Source organism: Pleurodeles waltl, chromosome 4_1, assembly GCF_031143425.1.
Source record: "Pleurodeles waltl isolate 20211129_DDA chromosome 4_1, aPleWal1.hap1.20221129, whole genome shotgun sequence".
Taxonomy (NCBI): Eukaryota; Metazoa; Chordata; class Amphibia; order Caudata; family Salamandridae; genus Pleurodeles; species Pleurodeles waltl.
In genome coordinates, this window is record NC_090442.1 from 208,051,686 (window position 1) to 208,075,559 (window position 23,874).

Consider the following 23,874-nt stretch of genomic DNA (forward strand, 5'->3'; position numbering starts at 1 on the left):
GCCAGACGTTTCAGCTTATAATAGCGGTAAGAATGCTCAATCGTTTGATGCACTGAATAGTGAGATCCATGGGTACAAAGAATAAATATGGTTATTCTGTCTACTGCAGAGTATTGAATGCAACATGCATATTACAGATTTATACTAGGTATAATAGTTCACTAGATTAATGCAGCTGTTGCAGGGATCCTTGTGCAAACTACAGTAGACAAGTTACAAAAGTAGTAAAGCAGCTCAGGATGTTTTATGATATCTGCAAACAATTGCATGTAATATTTAAGATAACATAATGTTTTGTCATTACAACTTTGTTAACATTACTTCTGTTGGGTGATATTAACCTAAGTGTAAGCTTTGTTCAACCAGCTGCACTCTTGCTCAACAAACATGCAGTGATCTGCAGGTCACAATTTCGAAGACATTCCATCCTTCGAAGGTCGAGTCTGGTTTACTGTTCTCTACGCCATCGACAGGACAATAATGACATCTCTCATTTAGAGCGGTCAGAAACGCAGCAGGCGTGCTAAAATACAAAATAGATTCAGATCTATTTGTCTCTTGCAACGTATGACTTGACATTGTGTGTCTTTGTCCTGCCCAGAGGAACTGTGAGAATTCAGTTGGACTCTCGGATTCACCCCTTATACTTGCTTATAGCCTAGGAACATACCTGATAAACAGAACTGTGATTGCCCATGAAGCTGGGGTTGTGCAGCCTTGTCATGACCTATAGGTAAACATGGACGTCTCTGCTCCCTGCAGGCTGCTTCTCCACACACAGAATATGTGTGTGCTGCTGCATGTCACTCTCCACTGTACATAGATTCACTGGGGCTGGCTTGACTTAAGCTAAAAATAGCTATCTGAACCAGAATCAGGACGGCCTCCACACCTCCAACACTGATTCCTGTCACATCACCGGTGTAACAATAGCCCCCACATGCCCCAGAGTGCACGGGGGGGCCCTGAGCTTCATAGGGCCCCCTCAAGACAGTAAACTGGGGCCCCTACCTGAGAGCTCCTGACTGGGTCAAATCCTCCCCCCCCCCCCCGATGTACTTTGCATGGGGGGGGGGGCTCAGGTTTTGTTACGCTACTGTCACATGCACACCCCGTATTCTTCGGATTTGGGTATGCCATAAAGCTTGTTGGGAAATCTTCGACTCACACCCCCAACAATATTGGCTAAACTATGCCCCTGATCACTGCACTATACCCTCTACAGATTAGATGAAAACCTACATTTGCTTTCAAGGAAAATCCAAATGCAAACTTTCCTAGATAGTGAAATGTACAGTTCAGATTAAAGGACACAGAGATGAGGTTTATGCTTAACATTTATCTTTACTGATTGCAGCAGCTCAGTACAATATCGTAACACAAACTACTGTTTATAGCATAAGACTCTAAATTGTTTATATAAGTCACTCATATAGAATGTATTTCAGTATTACAATGATCCTTCATATTTTCTATTTTATGGTCTTTATCATATTACCACTACTGATATAGAAAGTTTCTAATTAATAAAATGGTCCTCCTAGCTATCTGATCATTTTATGGTCTTTGATGCATTATTAGAACTGCTTGTTTCACACAAGAAGGTCTTCATCATAACTTGTCATTATACACAGCACAGAAATCACAAGACTTAGGAAAAAAACGAAATTCTAGGATCTATGAATAATCACTTTACAAATTCCAGAATTCAAGAACCAAACAACCCTCAACAAAGAATCGGGAATGCCAACTCCAATGCAGAATACCAACCTCCACCAGTGCCTTCACGAAAGACATAAAAGAGTTATTACTAGATGGTATACTCAATGAGCAAAAGCATTCTCCCGACTTAAGAGCACCCTTGCCCAAACAAAAGTCTGTGATTATTAACATTTTCTTGATGGTAGTCATATTAAGAAACATTGCGAAAAGCTGGAGATGACAATCTCCTCCTTATCCTCTGTTGCCACTATTCTGTTACCTTCCTTTAAGGTTGGTTAATTAAAAGCCACTCTATGTTTACTTGCTCTGCATTGAGTTATACTTTTATTAGTTTTATTGGTTGACCTGCAAATATTTTTTCAAATATGTTTATATGTGTTTTTCAATGTAAAGCACTCTGTCATCAACAATGACAGGGACCGCTCCATATAAGTTTAAATAAATACGTAAATCAAATAATTATCTCTTTCCACTACCACAGTCTGCAAACCTAGGCTACAGTTACTTACATTGATCAATACAGAGGGAAATCAAAAATAATGTCACTGTCCATATTGGTCTGATGGTCCATTCATTGAAATAATTAACATAAGAATCATAAGTATAATCCAGGACACCAGCTAATGAGCCTTTAGTATATTCAGTTGTACTATCTGGTTGACGTCTACACTTCAAGGACGTGTGTAGGAAAGTGCCCTTTTTGGCATGGTTACTTCACACTTTTGGCCTGATATTGATGCTGACTTGACTGAGAGTGTGCTGGGATCCTGCTAACCAGTCCCCAGCACCAGTGTTCATTTCCCTAAAAAATGTACCATTGCTTCCACAGTTGACACACCCCTGGCACACCGTTAAGTCCCTTGTAAAAAGGTACCCATGGTATCAAGGAACCCATGGCCAGGGAAGGTCCCCAAGTGCTCCACTGAAGGCTGGGAAGTTTGGTATCAAACGTCTAAGCACAATAACCCCACACTGATGCCAGTGTTGGATTTATTGAAAATTACACCAAGAGGGCATCTTAGAGATGCCCCCTGTATTTTAGCCAAACGTCTAGTGCAGAACTGACCAGTCTGTGCCAGCCTGCCACTTCCAGACAGGTTTCTGAACACATGGGGTGGGAGCCCTTGTGCTCTCTATGTCCAGAACCAAGCCTGCACTGGGTGGAGGTGCTTCACATCTCTCCCCTGCAGGAACTGTAACACCAGGGGGTGAGCCTCAAAGGCTCAGGCCTCTTGTTACAGTACTGCAGCACACTCCAGCTAGTGGAGTTGTCTGCCACCTGACAAAGCCCCACTTTTGGCAGCAAGTCTGGCGGGAAAATTAGGGAGAACAAGGAGGAATGACCACTTCAGCTCGGACCACCCCTAAGGTGCAGAGAAGACTGAAGACACCAACTTACTTGGTCCCAGCCCTACAGGCCTGTCTCCAGCTTCTGAAGCCCTGCAACCAAAACGCGACACATCCTGTAGGACCAGCGACCTCTTAAAAGCATCATGAGGACTGCTTGCACCCCAGAGGACCAAGAACTCCCATGGTCAGTGGACCTGTCCAGAAGGAAACACCAGCAAAGGACTCCAGAACTGCCCCAGACACGCAAGTTCTGCCCACTCTGCACCCCTCACCCATGGCCCTTGTCTAGGTGGCCCAACCAACTAGAGCTGGTCCCCAGGCTATTCTGACCTAGTGTCCACCCTGTGTTGGCCAACACGATGACGCCTGCAGCATAAATCCAGAGGACCCTCCTGAACGCGACAGAACCAGACGAAGATTCCCGACACCAAAAGGTACCCCTGCACCCGCAGCCCCCTGGCCTTGGGGAATCTGGCCTTCAGTGCAGTAACGTCCAGCAGGCATCCCTTTTCCTTGTCCAGCTTTGGTTTCCCGGAACCGACCACCTGGACTTCACCTGCAGCATCTTTGTGACCCCGCGGTCCCCGTATGGGAAAGCACTGGGAGCCCGATGCTGTGTTTGCACCCTGCACCCGGCCGCCCCTGTGCCGCTGAGGGTGTATGTTTGGTGCTGACCTGTGGCCCCCCTAGTGCTCCTCCAAGCCCCCCAGGTCTTCCCTCTGAAGACGCAGGTACTTACCTGCAAGCAGGCCTGATTCCAAGGGCCCCCTGTCTCCATAGGAGCCCATGTTAAATAAACCTCAACTTTGACCTCTGCATCCGGCCGATCCCGTGTTGTTGGTGGTGGGAGTTTGGGGTTAACTTGATCCCCCACCTGTAGACACCCTAACTCCCGGAGACTAGAACTATAATTTTGGACTTACCTTGAAACTGTGCTAACTTTTCTTCTCCCCCTAGAACTATCTCAGAAAATTGCAGTTTTAAAACAGATATTTGCTATTTTCTAGAAAACCATTTAACTAGCCAAATTGAAACAAAGTGTTATTGATACATATGTGGGATACTTACTTTCAAATGTACTTACCTGCAACTTGAATCTTGTGGTTCTAGAAATAAAGCAACAAAATATATTTTTGCTATATGAAAACAATTGGCCTGGAGTTAGTCACTGAGTGTGTGATTCAATTATTGCCTACGTGTGTACAACAAATGCTTTGCCCTACCCTCTGATAAGCCTAACTGCTCGACCACACTACCACAAAAGAGGACATTAGTATTATCTACTAGGAACCCCTAGAGTGTATGAACATTATATTTATTTTTGATATAGTATATACAGATCCAGCTTCCTACAACGTGGATTAAAGTTTTCTTAGAAAATTATGATGTCTGTACCCTTTTTTGTCTTTTCTTTGTTGCAGAAAACTAAGAGATGGAATGTGTCACAACTCATTTGCCAGTGTCTAAATTTGAAAGTTACAGTTCAGAATGAAAGAGATGTCCGCCCAGTTTTGGGGCATATTTACAAGAAAGTGACGCATCATAGATGATGTGCCCCTTTTCTTGCGCACCCCCAACTGGCACCTAACAACACCATGGTTGTGCTGTATTATAAATACGGCGCACCATGGCAGTCTTTAGAACAATAGAATCCACATGTTTTACTCTATTGTGGCTCTTTGCTGCCATAGTGTCAAAAATGTTGACGCTAGTGCAGCAAAGCAAAGGGAGGCCTGTTGAATATAATGGGTGCATCTTTGTAACACCTGTTCAGAGCAGGCATTAGAAATGACAGAACAAATGTTGTAACTTTCACTGCACCATTTTTTCGGGCCTCCCTGCGCTGGAACACCCCCTCATGCATATGTTATGGGTGATGCAGGCATAATGTGGTGCAAGGGTTTACAAAGTGGCACAATGCATGCATTGTGCCACTTTGTAAATATGGAGTGGTAGAAAAGCCAACTTAGCGCCGCCTTAGTGTAAATTAAATTACGTTATGCGGCGCTAAGGTGGTGGAAGGGGCTTGCAAATATGTCCCTTAGTTTGATATTTCCATTGCCACTCCCACTGGCGCTCTTTCTATCCATGGCCATCACATCCAATGTACAACAAAAAATGTTCAGAAATGTCCACCATGCACTGGGAGGGAACTCTAAATATTTGGGGGTTATTAGTTTATTAGGTTAATTTAAAAAATAGAACCCTTGGTTTGGAGTCTGTTTCAGAAATCACATAACGTTGAAAATAGCACTATGGCTTGATGAAATGGATGGGCCTGCCGCTGAGTTTTGTTTTCCTTGGAAGATGCTACGCCATAAATGCATGAGCCATTTCAGGAGAAAACTGTTTCTCAAAAACTCAGATAACTATAAATTTGGCGCCAGTGTAGCCATCCAAAAGGAATGTGGTATTCCTTGAGATCTTTATGGTTCCTGTGTCCTCTGATCTAATGGTAATTTCTGTCATCTGTTAAAAATAAATTGCTATTGCCCAACCTCTCCTACCACATCAAATACTCTCATCACATTTGCCTGTAGTGTATGAAGAACACTTTGTAGACACTAAGTTAGTTTCCCTTTAGGCACGGTTTAGCCTTACCAGTTTTACTTCTATTATAAGTTGAAAAATTCACATGTTTAAACACTTAGTTGAAGAACATTTAAAGTCCTTGGTGCCTAGTAATTTTAAGATTTATTTATCTGAATCAGCTCCATGATAGTCCCCTATCAATCAGTTCTAAAACATCCTCTACATCATTCCTAAGTGTCTCATTCCTCTTCTTTATGGTACCAACTGATACAGGTATACTCATAGGAGAATTAGTGGGTGAACTAAGATGGGGGTGTTAGAAATTGGGTTGTTGGTTGACAAGTGTGCAAACCTTAGTCAAACAGCAGCCAAAATCCTAGTCGGGGTAAGTGTCAGGCAAACCCTACATTAACCTTTGCTCACCTTATGATAGCTTGGCACAGATCGGTCAGGCTTAACACAGAGGCAGTGTGTGAAGTATTTGTTCAGCACTTCAATGATGAAAGAGTGAAAACACCACAGAAAACGAATCCACACAATAGAGTATTATTTAATAAATACAGCAAGACAGAAACTACAAAAATCAAATCAGTACAAATTGAGTTATTCATTTTTGAAGATTACACTGTAGCTGGGTCGCGCTGGAAAAGGACAAAGTCTGATGGTCAGGCTGACTGCTGCGGATTGTAGGCCCACCACAGGGACCAAGTTGGGCACGCTGAACAAAAAAACCTTGAATCCTGGTTATAGAGCATTGTGTTGCTCACAAACCATGCCATTTAGGAGATGCAGTGTCTTTCCCCACACAGTTGAGGAGATGCGACAATGTGCCCCATGCAGCAATGGCAATGCGTCGGTGGCGAGAGATGGTCGAGTTTGGGTGCGGGTTCTGGCTGCATCAGCATCAAGGCTGAATGCAGAGTGTCAGCGTTGCCATTGAGGATGTCATCAATGGGCATGAGTGCTGCAGTGTCAGTTCCAAAGGTGATGCGTTGGTTCTGTTCCACACAACAACGGCGATGCATTGTTCTGCCCACGCAACGACAGAGCCTCATCAGTTATGCCCATGCAGCAGAGGGTGTGTCAGTTCCCCTGAGGCAAGCACCTTAGGTCCACTTTCAAGGGTCCAGGACTGGGTTGGCATTCACTTGACAAAACAGACTTACAGATGACAGAGTCCAGGAGCAGGAGTAGGGTAATTGGAAGACTGCTATCCCCCTGAGACTTCGGATCAGAAGGCTAGCCGACTAGCCCTTGGAGTCATTCTGGATTCCAGTGATGCAGGTCCAGTTCTTCTCACCATGGCAGGGAAACAGCAGGCAGCAGAACTGCACAGCAAGCCAGGAGTCCAGCAGAGGAGCAATCCAGCAGAGTGGCAGTCATTCAACAGCACAGCAGTCCTCCTCCGTGGTATCAGAGGCCCAGTACTTATCTCCACTTGTGGGGGAGACCTCAAAGACAAGCCTTTAAAGTGCACAGAGATCCACCTCTTCCTGCCCTGGCTCCGGACTCACCACAGGGGGTTATGCAGCCCTTTGTGTGGGGACAGGACTCAGCCTATTCAGATTTAATTGAAGCTGTGGCCAGCTCCTCCCTCCCATCCAGCCAGGATGGATTTTCAAGGCCCATGAAGATACACATAAGCTCCCAATGGGTGTGTCTGTCTGGGGAGAATACAAAAAGCCCAGCTGTCACCCACACCAGACAAGTGATCAGAGATACGCAGCAGGAACCAAATGGCTAAAGTAAGACAATGCCAACTTTCTAAAAGTGGCCCATTCAGAATTGCAATTTAAAATCCAAATTCGCCATAAGTTGTGGTTTAAACTTGTGATTCCAGAGACACCAAACCCGAAAGGTTTATCTCTTCCAGACTGTGAATTACACTTATAAGATATAATAAGATAATCTCAATGTTTTCCTAATGGACTCCTCTGGCCTCCTGATCAGCGTCTGTTCACCCTCCTCTGTGCAGCGTCACCTGTTTGCTGCTGCTGCTGCCTCTGCTGCTATTGAACTGAGAGCCTGCCTAACTCCATCAGCAGGCTCCTGCCTGTGCCTCATCCCTGGTGGCCTAGTGGCCACCTAAGAGTAAGTATCTGCTGTGTTGCTATTTTTTGCTTTCATCTTTATTTATTTTTCCTTTCTTTTCATTCTTTTCTTTTTCTCTGCCCTTTCAGCCTTTCACTCTCCCTTACGCTCCGTTCCCTGCTGCTACTGCCCCTGTGACCCCACCCCATCCCTCCCACGAAGGGCTTTCCCGCCTTCCCCCCTCCCAGCTGACCAGACCCTCCACCTCCCTCCCCTTCTTTGTGGTACCTGCTGTGCGGTCATGTGCAGCGGTAGTGCCGCTGGTGCGCCAAAGGCAAGCCCGTCTTCACTGGTCCGTACCTGGACCACACCCAGCGCCACAAATCCTGGTCCTCCCACCCACCATCACTACAACTCAGACACCCTCCACGTGCTGAACACTGGACATCCGCCGCCTGCCATTTTGCATCACCCAGAAACACCCATGGACTGTTCTCCTGCCTTTACAGCCACCACACCCTCACCCTACACCAAGCTCCGGACCCTCCCACCACTTAGCCACCGAACACCAACCTGTAGCACCTTAGCTGCATCCTCCTCAATGTTCGATCCATCCACAAACACGCCGTAGAACTCTGGGACCTTCTAGACGCCACCCACCTGGACATCGCCTTTCTCACCGAGACATGGACAAACCCAACGTCTGCACCGGACATCGCCATCACCAACCCCAGTGACTACAAACTGCTCTGCAAAGACCGGCCGTCTCACCCAGATGGTGGCCTGGCCATTGTACACAAATCCAGCCTTCGTCTGACAACTAACGTGGAAGAACACTCCCCTCCCATGGAGCACATCCATTTCCAGATTCACGCCACCCCCAAGTCTACCTTCAGTGGCACCCTCATCTACAGACCACCCACCCCTGCCCAGCCTTCAGAGACCCCATTGTCGACATCATCTCTCCTCACGCTCTCGCCTCCTTAAACTACTTTCTCCTTAGTGACCTCAACTACCACATTGAGAACGGCAACAATACCAACACTGCTTCCCTGCTCAATAACCTCGCCACAATAGGAGTAAAGCAACTGGTCACCTTGTCAACATACATCGCTGGACACACACTCAACACCATATTTTCCACCTGCAATAACATCACCATCTAAAATACCGCCACGCTTCACTGGACTGACCACCACTGCATCCATTTCACTATCACCTCACCGACCATCCACCTCTGCACACTCTAAGCCCCAAGCAGAAAATGGAACCAGATCACTGAGGGACAGCTAACCAACACCCTAAGCAAGTCTTCCCCGTCCCTCACCGCAGACGGTAACATCTCAGCAAGGAAATTCCACTAATGGATCTCTGAAAGCACCAACACCCTAGCATCTCTCGATAAGACCTTAGCCAAACACCACCTCAAGAAGGTCAACTGGTTCTCCCCCGCACTCCGGGACTCCAGGGGCACATGCAGTCGGCTAGAGAAAGAATGGAGAAACAGCAAGTCCCCAGAAGATTTTGAGGCCCTCAGAGCTGCACCAAAATGCACCACCACCTCATCAGAGTCACCAGGAAAGCTGCCCTGCAGGACATATCAGTTCCACCGCTCACAACACAAAATAGCTCTTTCCCGTGGTCAAGGAGTTTGCCAAACACCAATTGGAAACAGCAAACATCCCTCCATATCAAGGCCTCTGCGACAGACTAGCCACCTTCTTCCACTGGTAAATCAAAGACATATATGACAGCTTCGGACCCCAAAACCCTCCGAGCCCTCCTACAATCCTCCAGCTCAACCCCCGAGCCATCATAGATGCTGCACCGCTGGACCACCCTCTCCACGGACGAGACATGCACCATCATGAGCAGCATCCACTCCAGAGCCCGTACGTACCCCTGTCCTCACCACATTTTCAACAAAGCCAACACCTCCATCACACCCGAACTCCACCACACCAACTGCTCCATAGATACAGCCAACTTCCCAGATGACTGGAAGCACATCAAGATCCACCCTCTCCTGAAAAAACCCACGGCCAACCCTCTGGACCTCAAGAATTATTGCTCCATCTCTCTGCTGCCTTTCCCAGCCGAGCTCATCGGAAAAGGCAATCAACACTCAGCTCTGTAAGCACATAGAGGACAACAACATCCTGGACATCTCCCACTCAGGTTTCAGGAGCAACCACAGCAGGGAGATGTCCTTCCTCGATGCCACAGATGACATCCGCTCACTCCTCGACCATGGCCATACAGCAGCCTTCATACTACTGGACCTATCGGCCGCCTTTGACACGGTTTCACACCTCACCTGCTCCAGACTCCACGCAGCCAGCATCTGCTGAAAAGGATCTACAATGGATACATTACTTCCTGTCTGGCAGAACCTAGAGAGTTAGACTCCCACCTTACCTGTCAGAACTTACGGAGATCAGTAGTGGAATTCCACAGGGCTCCTCCCTGAACCTTACATTCTTCATCATCTACATGGCCTCGCTCGCATCCATTATCAGGAACCACGGGATTAACATTGTTTCCTACACCAACGACACCCTGTTGATCATCTCTTTGAACGAAAACTCCACAACTGCCAAGAAGAATTTCCACAACGGGATGGAAGCTGTCACCGCCTGGATGAAGGATAGCTGCCTCAAGCTAAACTCTGACAAGACCGAGATCCTCATCCTGGGATCCTCCACATCAGCCTGGAATGACTTCTGGTGGCCATCCACCCTCAGCACCCCCACCACCCCTACAGACCATGCATGCAACCTCGGATTCATCCTGGACCTGTCAAGTCAACTCAGTCGCATCCTCCTGTTTTCACACTCTCTGACTGCTCAGCAAGATCTACAAATGGATCCCAAAGGAATGCGGCAGAACCGTGACCACACCCTGGTTACCAGCAGACTCGACTATGGCAATGCCCTATATGCCGGCACCACCCAGAAGAACCTGAAGAAACTACAGCACATCCAAAATGCCTCCTTATGATTCATCCTGGATATTCCTCACCACAAACACATCTCCAATCACCTAAGAGACCTCCACTGGCTTCCTATCGAGAAAAGGATTAACTTCAGACTCCTTGTAAATGCATACAAGCCCTCTATGACCTAGGATCCACCTACCTCAACCACTGCATCTCCTTCTACTCCTCCACTAGACCTCTCCGCTCCACTCAACAAGCACTAGCCACCGTACCCCACATACGGAAGACCTCAGCTGGAAGAATATCTTTTGCCTTCCTCCCGGCAAAGAGCTGAAACACCCTGCTCCTGCACCTCAGGTAGTCACCATCATTGCATCAGTTCAGGAAAGACCTTAAAACCTGGCTCTTCAACTAAAGCTCAGAGGACAAACCCCCTCAGTGCCTTGAGACCCTTACGGGTGAGTAGCTGTGCTTCATAAACATTGATTTGATTTTATGGGAGAGATAGGCCTTGCTGTAAAATGACTTTGGGAGTTTTTCACTACCAGGACATGTAAAACGTAAATGTACATGCCCTGCCTTTTAAATAGATTGCATCATTCCCTCTGGGTTGTCCAGGGCCTAATTTAAGGGTAAACCTATATATAGAAGGTTTGGGCCTGTAAAAAGGGTTATTTATCCAGGTCAACATGGCCGTTTAAAACTGCACACATGGGCTTTGCATTGGAAGGCCTGAGAGACGGTTAAAGGGCTACTTAAGTGGATAGCACAATCAGGGCTTCAGACCCAACTTCCTAGACCTAGACCCACAAGTAGCATTTAATTTCCAGGCCGTGGGCACATGTAGTGCATTTTACTAGGGACTTAAAAATAAATTAAATATGCCAACTGGGGACTAGTGAACACAAGAACTTTAGCACTGGTCAGCAGTGGTAAAGTTCACAGAGTCCTAGAGCCAGCAAAAACAATGTTAGAAACAATAGTGGGAGGAAGGCAGAAGGTTGGGGATGACCCTGCAGTAAGGGCCATTTTCCAGCACGGGGTCACCTTGTTACCTGTTCATCAGAAGTCTTGCATGGACTTACACCTGATGGCCCTATGTCGAAGACATTTCACAGTTTCTAGGTGGACATTTGTTTTCAACATTTGATGATGATAAAATGTTATTATAGGAAGCTTGTTTATTTTGCTTTCTTAATTACTTGTGTTTATATGCCTCTTTTCTGTAAGTCAGTGAAACATGTTATGTCTACTCCCTTCGGATTTCATTCTGTTCAGACACATTGCTCAGATATTAACAAAATACAAAGCCGAACAATAAATACCATACAATCTAAGAAGTGGTTACTGCCCTAACCCTCTACCACAATGGTATTACACCTATACTTTAAGCAAACTGTCAATCCCCTTCTGTCAACGTATATGTGCCTGTGCCACCAAGCTCATAAGCCGGAACACATCAAGATACAAAGAACAATGGGAGTGATTATTGTCATGGCATCACTTTGATTTCTTACTTGTAATCTTCATTACTGAGTTTGAACCTCTGTGTCCCAGTATTATTAATTAAGGGGTGGCCACCTCCCAAGGCATTATGGTAACTAGCAAAAATCCAGAAAGTATCTCTGCTTGTGTCCTCTCACCTCTTCTTGAAGCCATACTGAGGGAGGGCATGTGTACCATGTCCTGTCATCACCAAGCACTGGCAATTGAGGTGGAAACATTGGGAAAGGAGGGTGAGACATAAGTACTGAGACGGCTAAGGTTTAATCAGAATAGTGAGGCTTACCAGTGAAGACACAAGCCAGTAGACAACAGCAGACACAAACTTCAGAAGTAACACAATACATCTACTTAAATAAAGACTTAGAGATGGCAGCTCAGTCATGGAGGTCAGCCACACCCACTCTGGCCCCAAAGTCCAGGAATCTCCAAACTCCCACTTCTAACCTACAGTGGGAGAGAAAGATGTAGGGAGCCCCCCAGCTAGCAGTTCAATAGATATCTTGGGAAGAGACTCACCATCATTGACAAATAAGACATTCATCCCACAAGTGGGCCACCCCTGCACAGCAACAGGTAGATAAGGCTTATGAGAGTTATAGGCATTAGAGACAAAATACTTGATGCAGTTGATCAGTGAAGACGTAGAAGTACACCACTGCTGGGAGACAGACCTAGTGGAAAACCAATAGCTCAAAAAACACAGAAAAGATATACTTTCTCTTCACTGGTCACATGGATGAGATGCAGGGCCTTACCCCTTCTGGCAAGAAGAGGCAGGAAAAAAAGAAGAGGAGGGTATGCTCATTGTCCTGATTGAACAAGGAAATGACTTCAGGATTAAACCTTGGTAAGACTCTTGTATGGGAGGAATCAACCACTGAGTTCCCCAAATCTTAACCACCTTGTAGACAGAATGGAGATGTCTGTAAAAGTGAGATGCGAACTCCAAGTCAGGTAAGGATCGAGGGGTAACTTTGGAGCCAAAGCCATTCATGTCAAAAGGGGCTATGACCCCATGTGCGATCAGATGGGGACCATGAAAATGACACCTTCCTCTTGTGGTGAAGCCAAACCAACAAAGAGTTTGGAAATCATGGCAGTGAGCACAGAGCAAAAGATTGGGCCCAGGAGAAGTCAAGGATTTACTCCTAAGCCCTTTTTTCTTGATGAACTACGAGAGGGAACTGGACATGAAGGCATTGTTAGTGCCGAAAGGTCTCCCTGTGGTACCCTGAATCTCCTCCAAACCCACCAAGAACTTTGAGAGGGCCATTGAGAGAATCAGAAGAAATTAGGTGGAAAGGAAGATAAGCCTATCTGGCACAGCACTGTCCATTCCAAAAAATGAGTGGCTTCCAACGCCTGTAGGTTACGTTCCACCCAACAACCGATTTTGGAAGTCCAGTGAGACCAAATATATCACACACCTCCCTGGCTACTTGTTCACAAATGATTTTGGGAGAATCGGGTCCTGCAAATGAGGAGCAAAGCAGAGGAGCTCCTGAAGCCAATGGTTAATATGTACATAAAAATGTGCCGGTGCCCAAAACTCTTCTCTGAAACACACAGCTGCTGCATTGAAATGTGCAAGCACAGAATACTGAGACATCCTAATCCTAAAGCCATCTCTGGCCTCTTTAATCCATTTACAGCAACTTCCTGCCCCTTCAGCTCACTCTTGCAGCTTTTATCATGCCATTCGTCCCCACCGCCAGACAGTCGAAACACTGGGCATTCTGAAGCAAATGAAAGAGATGGTAAACCAGAAAACCCATGTGCAGATGAGCCTAGGGGTTCATAAGGAATGCAAAAGGATAAGAGAACTGCCCCAAAAGTGGTCACATCAGAAACCACAAGATGACAACCAGTGGTCCCCCAAGTTGAGAGTCAACACTAGAAAAGCTATGTATGCTTCTAGTTCTTGAAGGTATGCCAAAGTAGTTACTCCTGATGATCTCCAAATAACTGAGTCCACAAAAATGTATCTCGAGAAAAAGCTGCTACCTGGCAACCTCATTTGACAGTATGGCAAAGGCAGAGGCCTTGAGCAGATCACCATTGACATCACAACAAAACAAGATTTTGATGGCATGTTATCCCAATCCTCTCAGTGCTGAACAGTGGCTGCTACCACCTGAATATCTTTGACCAGAGATTGAGATACATGAACAACATAAATTCCTGTCCTATTTGCCAGATTCAAGCCAAAATAACTGTTCCTGAGGGCTTTCTGTACTCCTCTTTCGATTGGAAGAGCTGCCAGAATAATCACAATAGGATACAGACTTACAAATGAAGGGATGCCCAGTACACCCTTAGCCAGCAGGTAGAGCTTAATTAGAAACCTAAGCAACATTGCCTTTTTGGGTTTCTTCCATTCCCACAAAAGAAAGTACGAAACCACCCTGCTCACAGGCAGATGGGTAGGATGGTGAAACTGAAGCTGCTGTAACATGCTGATACTAGTATAAGGAAATTCATCCTCACATTGAAGCTGAGGAAAGCATGTCAAATAGAGGTAGGTCGGGTTAGGGCACTAAACAGACTTGTATCTGCAAGACACCCTTAGTTTTGCCCCACACACACTTTGGGCCAGATTTATCATTATTTGATGCAGCACAACGCAGCAAGGGCATATTTAGATTAGGTGTTATTTATCACACATGATAAATAACAATGCCTCAGGGAATATTATTTATCGTGTGCGATACATAACTCCTATTATGAATTTGTGGGGAATAACATGCAGATTTTGGTGTTTAATGTATCATAATCTGTATTGTACAGTAAATACCGTACACTTCCCCCTGTGAAATTTCGGCAGGTTTGACCTGATTAAATTTAATGAAGGATAAGTTATTTAATGCATCCAATAATTATCGGATGTCTTAACTAAATTAAAACTCATAATTATGACCCATGCGTAAACAGGGGTTTACAGACAGGTTGGAATGAACCAAACTTCTCGTAATAAGAAGCCAAGACAACTTGCAGCACTGAGTCAAATAGGAAGGACTAGAATTTGCCATATTTGCCAAGATATGGCCCATTCCTGCTCTCTCACTGCTGGCGCACTATGTGCTGCCTGGCGTCAATGTAGGCCCCATTATGCAATGGTTCAAGGGTGCATGGGGCGCAGGCAGGATTGTTTTTGTGTTGGAAGGGTCACCTTCTTGCACAAAAACAATCCTTATAGACATTATCCTCTTTATAAGTTTGCTGCAGAATGCAGCACACTTACAAAGATGAAACAATGAGGGAAAAAAAAATCTCCTTGTTGCACTGCTATCTGAGAAGCATACAATTTTGATGTGTTTCCAGTTTTTTTTGTCTTGGTAAATCTGGGAATTTATCTAGGAATTCTCCAAAATACATGGGGAGATGCATGGGAACACACACTCTCCACCCATGTAACGCCTTCCCCGCACAGAGTAGTGCAAGGCAGCGACTTTACCAAACCACGCAGGGCCACACAAGGTAGCATTACCTAGCTTGCCTAAGGATTGCAACCTGCATGATGCAAGGGCAACACAATTCCGTGATAAATCTAAGCCTAAGTGCTTGTATGATTAAGCAGCCAGAAAAATCAGGCACAGCCCAGCACTCAACCCATATCTGTCAATTTCTAAGGAAAGAAGCAGTAAGGATAGTCTCATACCAGAGACCCCCACTCACCAACCTACTTAGCTGTGAGTTGGGGAAAGATGAAAAACAGCTAGAAAAGCAGCCCTGACCCCACCAAATCATTTGCGTGAATGGGCAAAAAAAAAACAAATGGTGTTGGTGTCTTTCCGCTTTTGTCCCCAAGTAAATGGGAGAAGCCAGAATGGATACCTTAGGGAGGAGGGTAAATAGATACGTTTGAGGTTTAGCATAGCTAGGTAGCATCAGGGGAGGTGAACACACCTCAGTTAGTAATGACTGGGGAAATTAAAAATTGAGGAGGTCATCACAAATAAAGTGCACAGAACTCTGCTTGCCTTTATGTGCCATCCTTTGTGATCACTTATCACAACTTCTGGCTGATCCTTAGCAAGCACTTCAGTAGCCCCAACACGTCTGTCCTTCTGCTTTAGGTGGGTCTCACTGACGTTAAGTGGGGGCACACCCAGGCATTCAAAGCCTTTACGTTTCCAGCTTACAGGTGTAAGTAGCTCATCTAGCCCTGGATTTTTCTCTGCATTCGAACATTTGCAATCCTGTCGTTCCCATTATAAAATGACTACAAGTTACAGAATGTGAAGAAAAGATCAGGACTGGAGGCCCTCCCCATTCACGCACCTATGGAACTTAAGAGCCCTGGGCATAAGGATGGCGGCAGAGGTTAAGGCCTAGAAAAATCACAAATGAAGTACATGGGGGGCATATTTATAGGCCACTAGTGCCACCTTGCATCACATTAACGTAATTTATTCTGACATTAATGTGGCCCTAGGTGGGCAAAATCCCGGCACCGTATTTACAGGGTGGCGCAAAGCATGCATTGCGCCACCCTGTAACCCTTTGCGCTACATTATGCCTGCACCAGGCATAATGTATGCAAAGGGGGCGTTCCCCCATTAGGGAAGCCGGAAAAATGGCGTAAGGAAACCTAGAATATTTCCTCATGCCATTTTTTACGGCAGCTTTAATGCCTCATCAAGAGCATGTGTTAAAAGGGACCTTCCATTCTTTAGAATAGGGCCCTATGTAGTCTGCAGGAGCAGCGCCAATATTTTGGCACTATTCCTGCAGAGTACATCAATAGCGTCATGAAAGATGACGCTATTGCTCCCTACCCTGCGCCATGGTGCACCGTATTTTAAATAAAAATGGTGGTAGGGGGTTGCTAAGGGGAGCAGGGCTTGTGGTGCTGCACTCGGTGCAGCGCCACTTTCCATAAATCTGTCCCTAAGTGCAATTTCTTCTCACTGCTACGTTAAGGTAAGCATGATACTTTCCTCATGTGCACACTGATACTCACCTATTTCTGTTCAAAATCTGAAACGAATCGACACATAGGTAAAGAGATTTTCAATTGTGAAACACAAGCCTTCACACACCAAATTTGCCTACTCTTACATGTTCACCCGTAAACAGTGATAACCTTCATAGACAGCCACTAATGGAGAGTGATAAACCACAATAGACTAAATTGTAATTCACTATACACAGACTCAAGAACCTATTGAAATGCTGGGTCATATTTACGAGAAAGTGGAGCATCGGTCCAGATGCGCCACTTTTCTTGCACCCCCCTGCCCCACCTAACGACACCATGGCTGCACTGTATTTATAATATGGCGCATCATGGTGGTTGATATGACAATAGCGTCAACATTTTTGTGGCACTTTGGTGCACTAGTGTCAAAAATGTTGACACTAGTGCAGCAAAGCACAGGGAGGCCCATTGATTAAAATGAGTGTGTCATTTTAACGCCTGCTCTGAGCAGGCGTTAGAAATTATGAGAAAAATTTTGCAGTGAAATATTGTAAATTTCCCTCAGCCTTTTTTTGGGCCTTTCTGTGTCGGAACGCCCCCCTGGCATACATTGGGGGTCATTCCGACCCCGGCGGGCGGCGGGCACCGCCCGCCGGGCGGAGACCGCCAGAAGACCGCACCGCAGTCAAATGACCGCGGCGGTCATTCTGACTTTCCCGCTGGGCGGGCGGGCGACCGCCAAAAGGCCGCCCGCCCGCCCAGCGGGAAAGCCCCAGCAACGATGAAGCCGGCTCCGAATGGAGCCAGCGGAGTTGCTGGTGTGCGATGGGTGCAGTGGCACCCGTCGCGATTTTCAGTGTCTGCTAGGCAGACACTGAAAATCATTATGGGGCCCTGTTAGGGGGCCCCTGCACTGCCCATGCCTATGGCCTGGGCAGTGCAGGGGCCCCCAGGGGCCCCATGACACCCGTTCCCGCCATCCTGTTCCTGGCGGTTTTTACCGCCAGGACCAGGATGGCGGGAAGGGGGTCGGAATCCCCATGGCGGTGCTGCGAGCAGCGCCGCCATGGAGGATTCTTTGGGGCAGGGGTAAACCGGCGGGAAACCGCCGGTTGCCCTTTTCTGACCGCGGCGGTATTGCCCATGAAGCACCGCCAGCCTGTTGGCGGTGCTTCCGCGGCACTGTGCCCTGGCGGTTTTCAACCGCTAGGGTCAGAATGACCGCCATTATGCCTGACTCAGGCATACTGTGGCGCAAGAGGTAAAGCTTTCGGGGAAAAACCACCTAAGTGTAAAAAAAAATGAAAATATAGCGGCTCAAGATGGCGCTAGGGGCTTGTAAATATGCCCGCTATGTTTTAGCATTTATTTCGAGCAATGGAGTCCTGTCTTGTAGTTCCTACAGTCTGGAGCTATTTATTTTCGTGGGATCCTCACTGACTAGAGTCAAGCATGTGCATGGATGTTATTGTCGCAGCATTTTTTTCTAGCACCCCTTGTCTTACTTCTAATGTGCTCACTTTTCATTGCACGTTTTTACTTTTCAGGGACTGCATCGCGCTATGTTTCCTGAACAGTATCACCAGTTTTGTTGCAGGTTTCGCCATCTTCTCTGTCCTAGGATTCATGGCACGGGAGCAGGGCGTACCCCTCGCAGAAGTAGCTGAGTCAGGTATGTTGGGGTGTCCAAGTTTTTATATGAAACATGTAAACTTTGCCTGTATATAGCTATGTATCATGTACGTTTGTGGTATTTACATGGTGTCAAACCAGCTGAAAGACAATGGTTCAATTGCAAGTTCTTACCTGTGTCACTCCTCACTCAGTAAGGACAACAGTAAGAGAATGCAGTAGGACTGCATTGTGTCAAAGGAGAGGCCTGGCTGCACCCCAACGTTTAAAAAACATCATTCCAATTCCTTTTATATATATATATATATATATATATATATATATATATATATATATATATATATATATATATATATATATATATATAATTTCTATTAGTATATTATCATAATGACATCCACACATCAAATAAATGATAACACTTCAATGAACATTCCCCTCTCCCTGTCGCTCTACCCACCAGTGCCTGGACAAGTCCACTTGGAAGTAATAAGTCTATATGATAACATTAAGGTATAGGGTCATGTCTCATGGAGAGACTGTGAGACATGCTGTAAGTGTCTCAAGGCCGTGGGCATCGCATATGGCAAGTGCAACTAACTGACTCTTTTCAAATATCAGATGCATTATAGTTGCACTGGAGACTACTCCAATAGGTCTACAGTCTATGGAGCCATACTACCCGGTGGATCAATCAAGTCCTTCAAAATTGCAGCCCATGCCCACAGGTTGTCTTCCAATTTCTGTCCTACCTACACTTGCGCAAGTGCCCTTCCTCAGCCACCACCCACTTAGCCATATCTCTCACCCACAGTCGCACCTCCAGAGGAGATGGAGAAAGCCAGTGTATAGCTGCTCTTTGTTTTGAAAGAGCCAACCAGGAATTTCATGCTTAGAACTCTCTTTTTTCGTATCGGGAGCAAATCCCAAAAGGCATTGTTTAGGATCCCGTGAGACCATCCATCCCATAGCATGTTCAATAAGTCTATGACTGATTGCCAGTACTTGGTAAAAGCTACCCATCCCCAGACCATATGAAGAAAGTCCGCCGGATGGGTCCTTTCCAGGAACATTGCATGCAGCAGCAGCAGGCGCATAACTCAAGAGGAGTGGAGGGGTGGAGGACGGAGATGAGGTGAAATTAAAAAAATAAAATATAAAACACACTTACCTGTCTCTGCCCCCTTCTAGTCGCTCCTCTTGTGGTGTCCCAGCATTCACTGCTGGTACAACAACACAGGCTCCCCAGCAATCCTGGTGCTGCTTTCTTGCTAAAATTAGCATGAAAGCAGTGCCAGGATTGGTCTGAGCGTCTCGGACTGCTGCTCAGACACAGCCCTGGGGTCTATGCAGTTTCTCCAGCCCAGCTGTTAAACACAGCCAGGTTGGAGAAACCTAAGTGTGCATGTGTGTTTTGCTGGCTTCAGACAGCCGGCCAAACAAACATGCGCACTTAGGTGCACTCTTCCCTCTTCCCTCCTCCAACCTCCTGTGGCCTAGCCCCACCCCTCCCTGTACTGCTGGCTGTGCCAGAAGCAGAAAAATAATTTGATAGTATACTATTGTTTTATTTTTTTGTTTCTGGCTCAGCCACTGGGGCAACGTTCCTTTGCCACCCCTGATTGCATGCAATATAATAGGGGTTAAATATACCTGAAGAATCACATTATTCTGGATCAATTTAAACCTTTAATTTGCAGCAGTGCGCTGTTCTGCTGCATGTACTGTATCCCATTCCTTCTCCTTTAGTTGTTCACCCAGCATATTGTGCCATTTGTCCTGCACTGGTAACCGTTCGACTGGGACGTCCTCCCTGAGTGCCCTATACAAAAAAGAGTTTAACCACCTGCCTCCTGCCATATTCAATAGTGTGGCCAGTGTTGCAGGCTCAAGGGGAGCCTCTGGAAATGAGGGCCAATTGCCACGGGTCATTGCCGCCATCTTAGCAAACTGTAAAAATTGCCCTTGCTCCAAGGGGAAAATCTCCATTGTGTCTTGTAGCCTTATGAACCTATTATTCGGGTACAGGTCCCCAAGTGTTTTGCAGCGCCCCCACCCACCATCTGTCCATCCCCATTGTCCTTGATATTTGATGATATGGCTGAAGAATCCATTGGGGCATATCTGGTACATGGGGGCATGCCTGATCACTCCCTTAACAGCCTGTTCCCATACCCCACATACCTGACTTACTATATAAGGAGTAGTCACTGGAACTCTTGCCCCCAGAATTAATAGTTATGGGAGGGCATTATCCCCATAAGTACCCAGAAGCAAACTTTTTTCCCAGTTGTACCCCTTGTCAAACCAATGCACTGCATACTGTAACTGGGCTGCAAGATAATAGAGTTCTAGATCAGGCAGCTCCAGCCCCTCTTGATTCCAAGGCTGCTTAAGGGTGGTCAGATGCACTTGCTTTCTGTCTGAGGCCCAAAGAGTTCAACCATTAGCTTATCAAGTTCCAGAATATATCTCCTGGGTAAGGCAAAGGATTGCTCCTTGGAAGACATGTAGGGGGACCGGGGGGCAGGACCACAATTTTAACTAATGCCATGTTACGCATTAAGGATAACAGTAGCTTTTTACAGAATTTAATAGAGGGCTGGAGACCATCCAGGACTCGACCTACATTAAGGGACAAAAACATCTATACCCATCTTGCTATTCATATATCTAAATATAGGGTGCTCTCAGTCTCCCACAGAAGTACTAAACACAGGAGCTGACCGCTCTGGGACTCCCCCAAAAACGAATTGGGAACAATTTAGACTTGGTGGGGTTTACATGGAGTCCAGAGAATGCTCTAAAGTCTTCCAATAACGCAAAAAGAGTTGGGACGGAGTATCCTGGCTGTCGTAGATATATCAGGGCATTGTCTGCATAAAGAGAGATCATGTTGATGGTCTTTCCTGCTGTCACTCCCAAGCCATGCATCACCGATCTCAACCAGCTTGTCAAGAGTACAATGGGTAGCGTAAACAATAACAGCCACAAAGGGCACCTTTGCTGGTCCCCCGGCTAAGGCGGGAACCATAGTGACACTGTTCTACCTATTCTAACCCTCGCCACTAGGTTCCCATACAGCAGCTGCACCCATTTGTATACACCTCCCTCGTGACGCAAGACCAGCTAGATATATTTCCAGGAGAGGGAGTCAAAGCACTGCTCTGCGTCCAGCAGGACCAATGTGCATGGCTCCTGGTGTATCCCGGAAGCATGTAACTCCTGGGCAAGCCGATGCAAGTTACACAGAGTAGTCCTTTGGGGAATAAAGCCACACTGGTCCTCGTGCACTTAAGCCCTCATGTGGCCAAGCAACCTTGTGGCTAGTAGTTTACTGAGTATTTTTGCATCCATATTTCGCATACAGAGGTGGAGACTGAAGGAGACTTCCCTAGAATCTCTATGAGGTTTAGGCCCCATACCTATAATCGCCTCTCTCATTGAGCCAGACAGCCTTCCTCTCTGTAGCGCCTCCAGGTACACCACCAATTGCTCCGCTAGCAGATTTGCCTTTTTTTGATAGAATTCAGCCAGTAGACCATTGCCCCCGGGTCCTTGGAGGTCAGGAAAGCACAAATCACTTCCACGATTTCTTCTTTAATCAACAGCACATCTAAATGCAGTCTTTTTCCTCTGTTAAGCTAGCCATTGATAAGAAACCCAGCTATGGCTGCAACTGTGGCATTAGGGGGCTGCATATACACCTTCTGTAAGTGGTCCGCAAAGAGTTCAGTTATGCCCTGTTTCAATGTTATCTCCCAACTTACTGTGTCCCTCACTACCACCACCAGGGACTTCTGTGTTTCAGTGGGGTGCAGCATGGCCAACATTCTACTGGCCCTGTCTCCTTCTGCATATAAGCACTATCTGTAAGTTGTGTGCGCAAGTGTATCCAGTCTATCCCACATTTCTAGTAGTTTCCTCTTAACCTCCTTCAACTTTCCCAATTCCTGTGGTACCCTTGACATTATTTCCTTCAAGCACTGTAGTTTTTGTTCGTTCAGGTCTACCATATGGGTAAGCTGTATCTTCACTCCATAGGATACTTCCATACATTCCCTCCTGAGCATGTATCATATGCCTATAGTCACAACCCACTCTCCCCCCTTCCTCCATGATGCAAGTATAGGTCCTCCACAATATCACTCTACATCGTGTAATGTAAACTAGGATCTCATAGTTCAGACCCCAAAAATCCCAACCAGAAAAGGCATGACAGCCACTCAGAGGCTGAAACACTGATAGCGACATTCAAAATATAGAACCAGAAGACCTCTCAGCAGCCACAGCAGTCATTGAACTTCCTTTATTGGATGTTTACCTGTACTGGATAGCCTTTCCATTCAGTAGTTTCCTTCTCCACTCAACAATATAGCATGTTGCTCTAATTTCTACCATTGTGGACGATGGGTCACAGTTTACCCAAAAAGGGATGCACACAGTTTAAAGCCACATGATTTGTGTCAGGATGATTTGGCAAACCATCCAACTGCCAAAGTTTTAAACCTTTGCTCTCTTCATCCTCTGCCATATGATGCTTTCACAAATGTTACCAATCTTATATTTTTACCCAAAAGAGGGAGTGATAAAGCATTACATAAATTATTTTTTGGGAAGGATCGACATTTTTAAAATGCTAACATTTGTTTATAAGGTAAAGTTCAACGATCTCCATATTTTGGAGTCCAGTTATACCTATTTTAATATCCAGTCATTAGTCACAGGATAAAGCTGTGTATCCTACCACCCAGATATTTCAATCCATCTTTTTCCCATTCCAGTTTCCATTTCACATTTTGCTCTCCATCACATCTAGGTGTAATGAGAGACATTATGGTGTTCCAGCATGTTAGTCTACCATACAGCCACTCTAATCCAAGATTCCCTTAAGAGTATGTGTTCATGTGGACAGAAGGAGATTTGCTCTGGTGGATTAATTTCTTGCCTGCTATATAATTAGGCCGATCTGCCTCCGGGGGGCAGATACCTATAGACACCAGGGATATATATCTTTTATTTACTTTATGTTTTTATGTATGGGATGCAACCCCTGTGGGGCAAATTGTATTTAGGCCATTTCTGCCTCTCTTGGGGGGCAGAAAGCTAACCAGAGAGCAGGGAAGATTTTTTTTTCAAAATAAGAGGGTGGGGGTATAGCCATACCCCCACCCCAAATAAATGGGGCCAAAGTTGTTCTGCCCACCAGTGGGCAGATGGGGCAATTACCCCCGAACCACAC

The 23,874-nt window shown here is 46.0% G+C and overlaps 1 protein-coding gene across 1 annotated transcript in view; it reads left to right on the forward strand.

Annotated features, from left to right (window-relative positions):
- The window catches only part of LOC138287581 (sodium- and chloride-dependent betaine transporter-like), a 515,340-nt gene that overhangs the window by 414,062 nt on the left and 77,404 nt on the right, over positions 1-23,874 (forward strand). Inside the window, exon 9 of the mRNA XM_069228140.1 lies at positions 18,548-18,672. Coding sequence (XP_069084241.1) covers positions 18,548-18,672 — 125 coding nt within the window. The remainder of the gene's footprint in view (positions 1-18,547; positions 18,673-23,874) is intronic.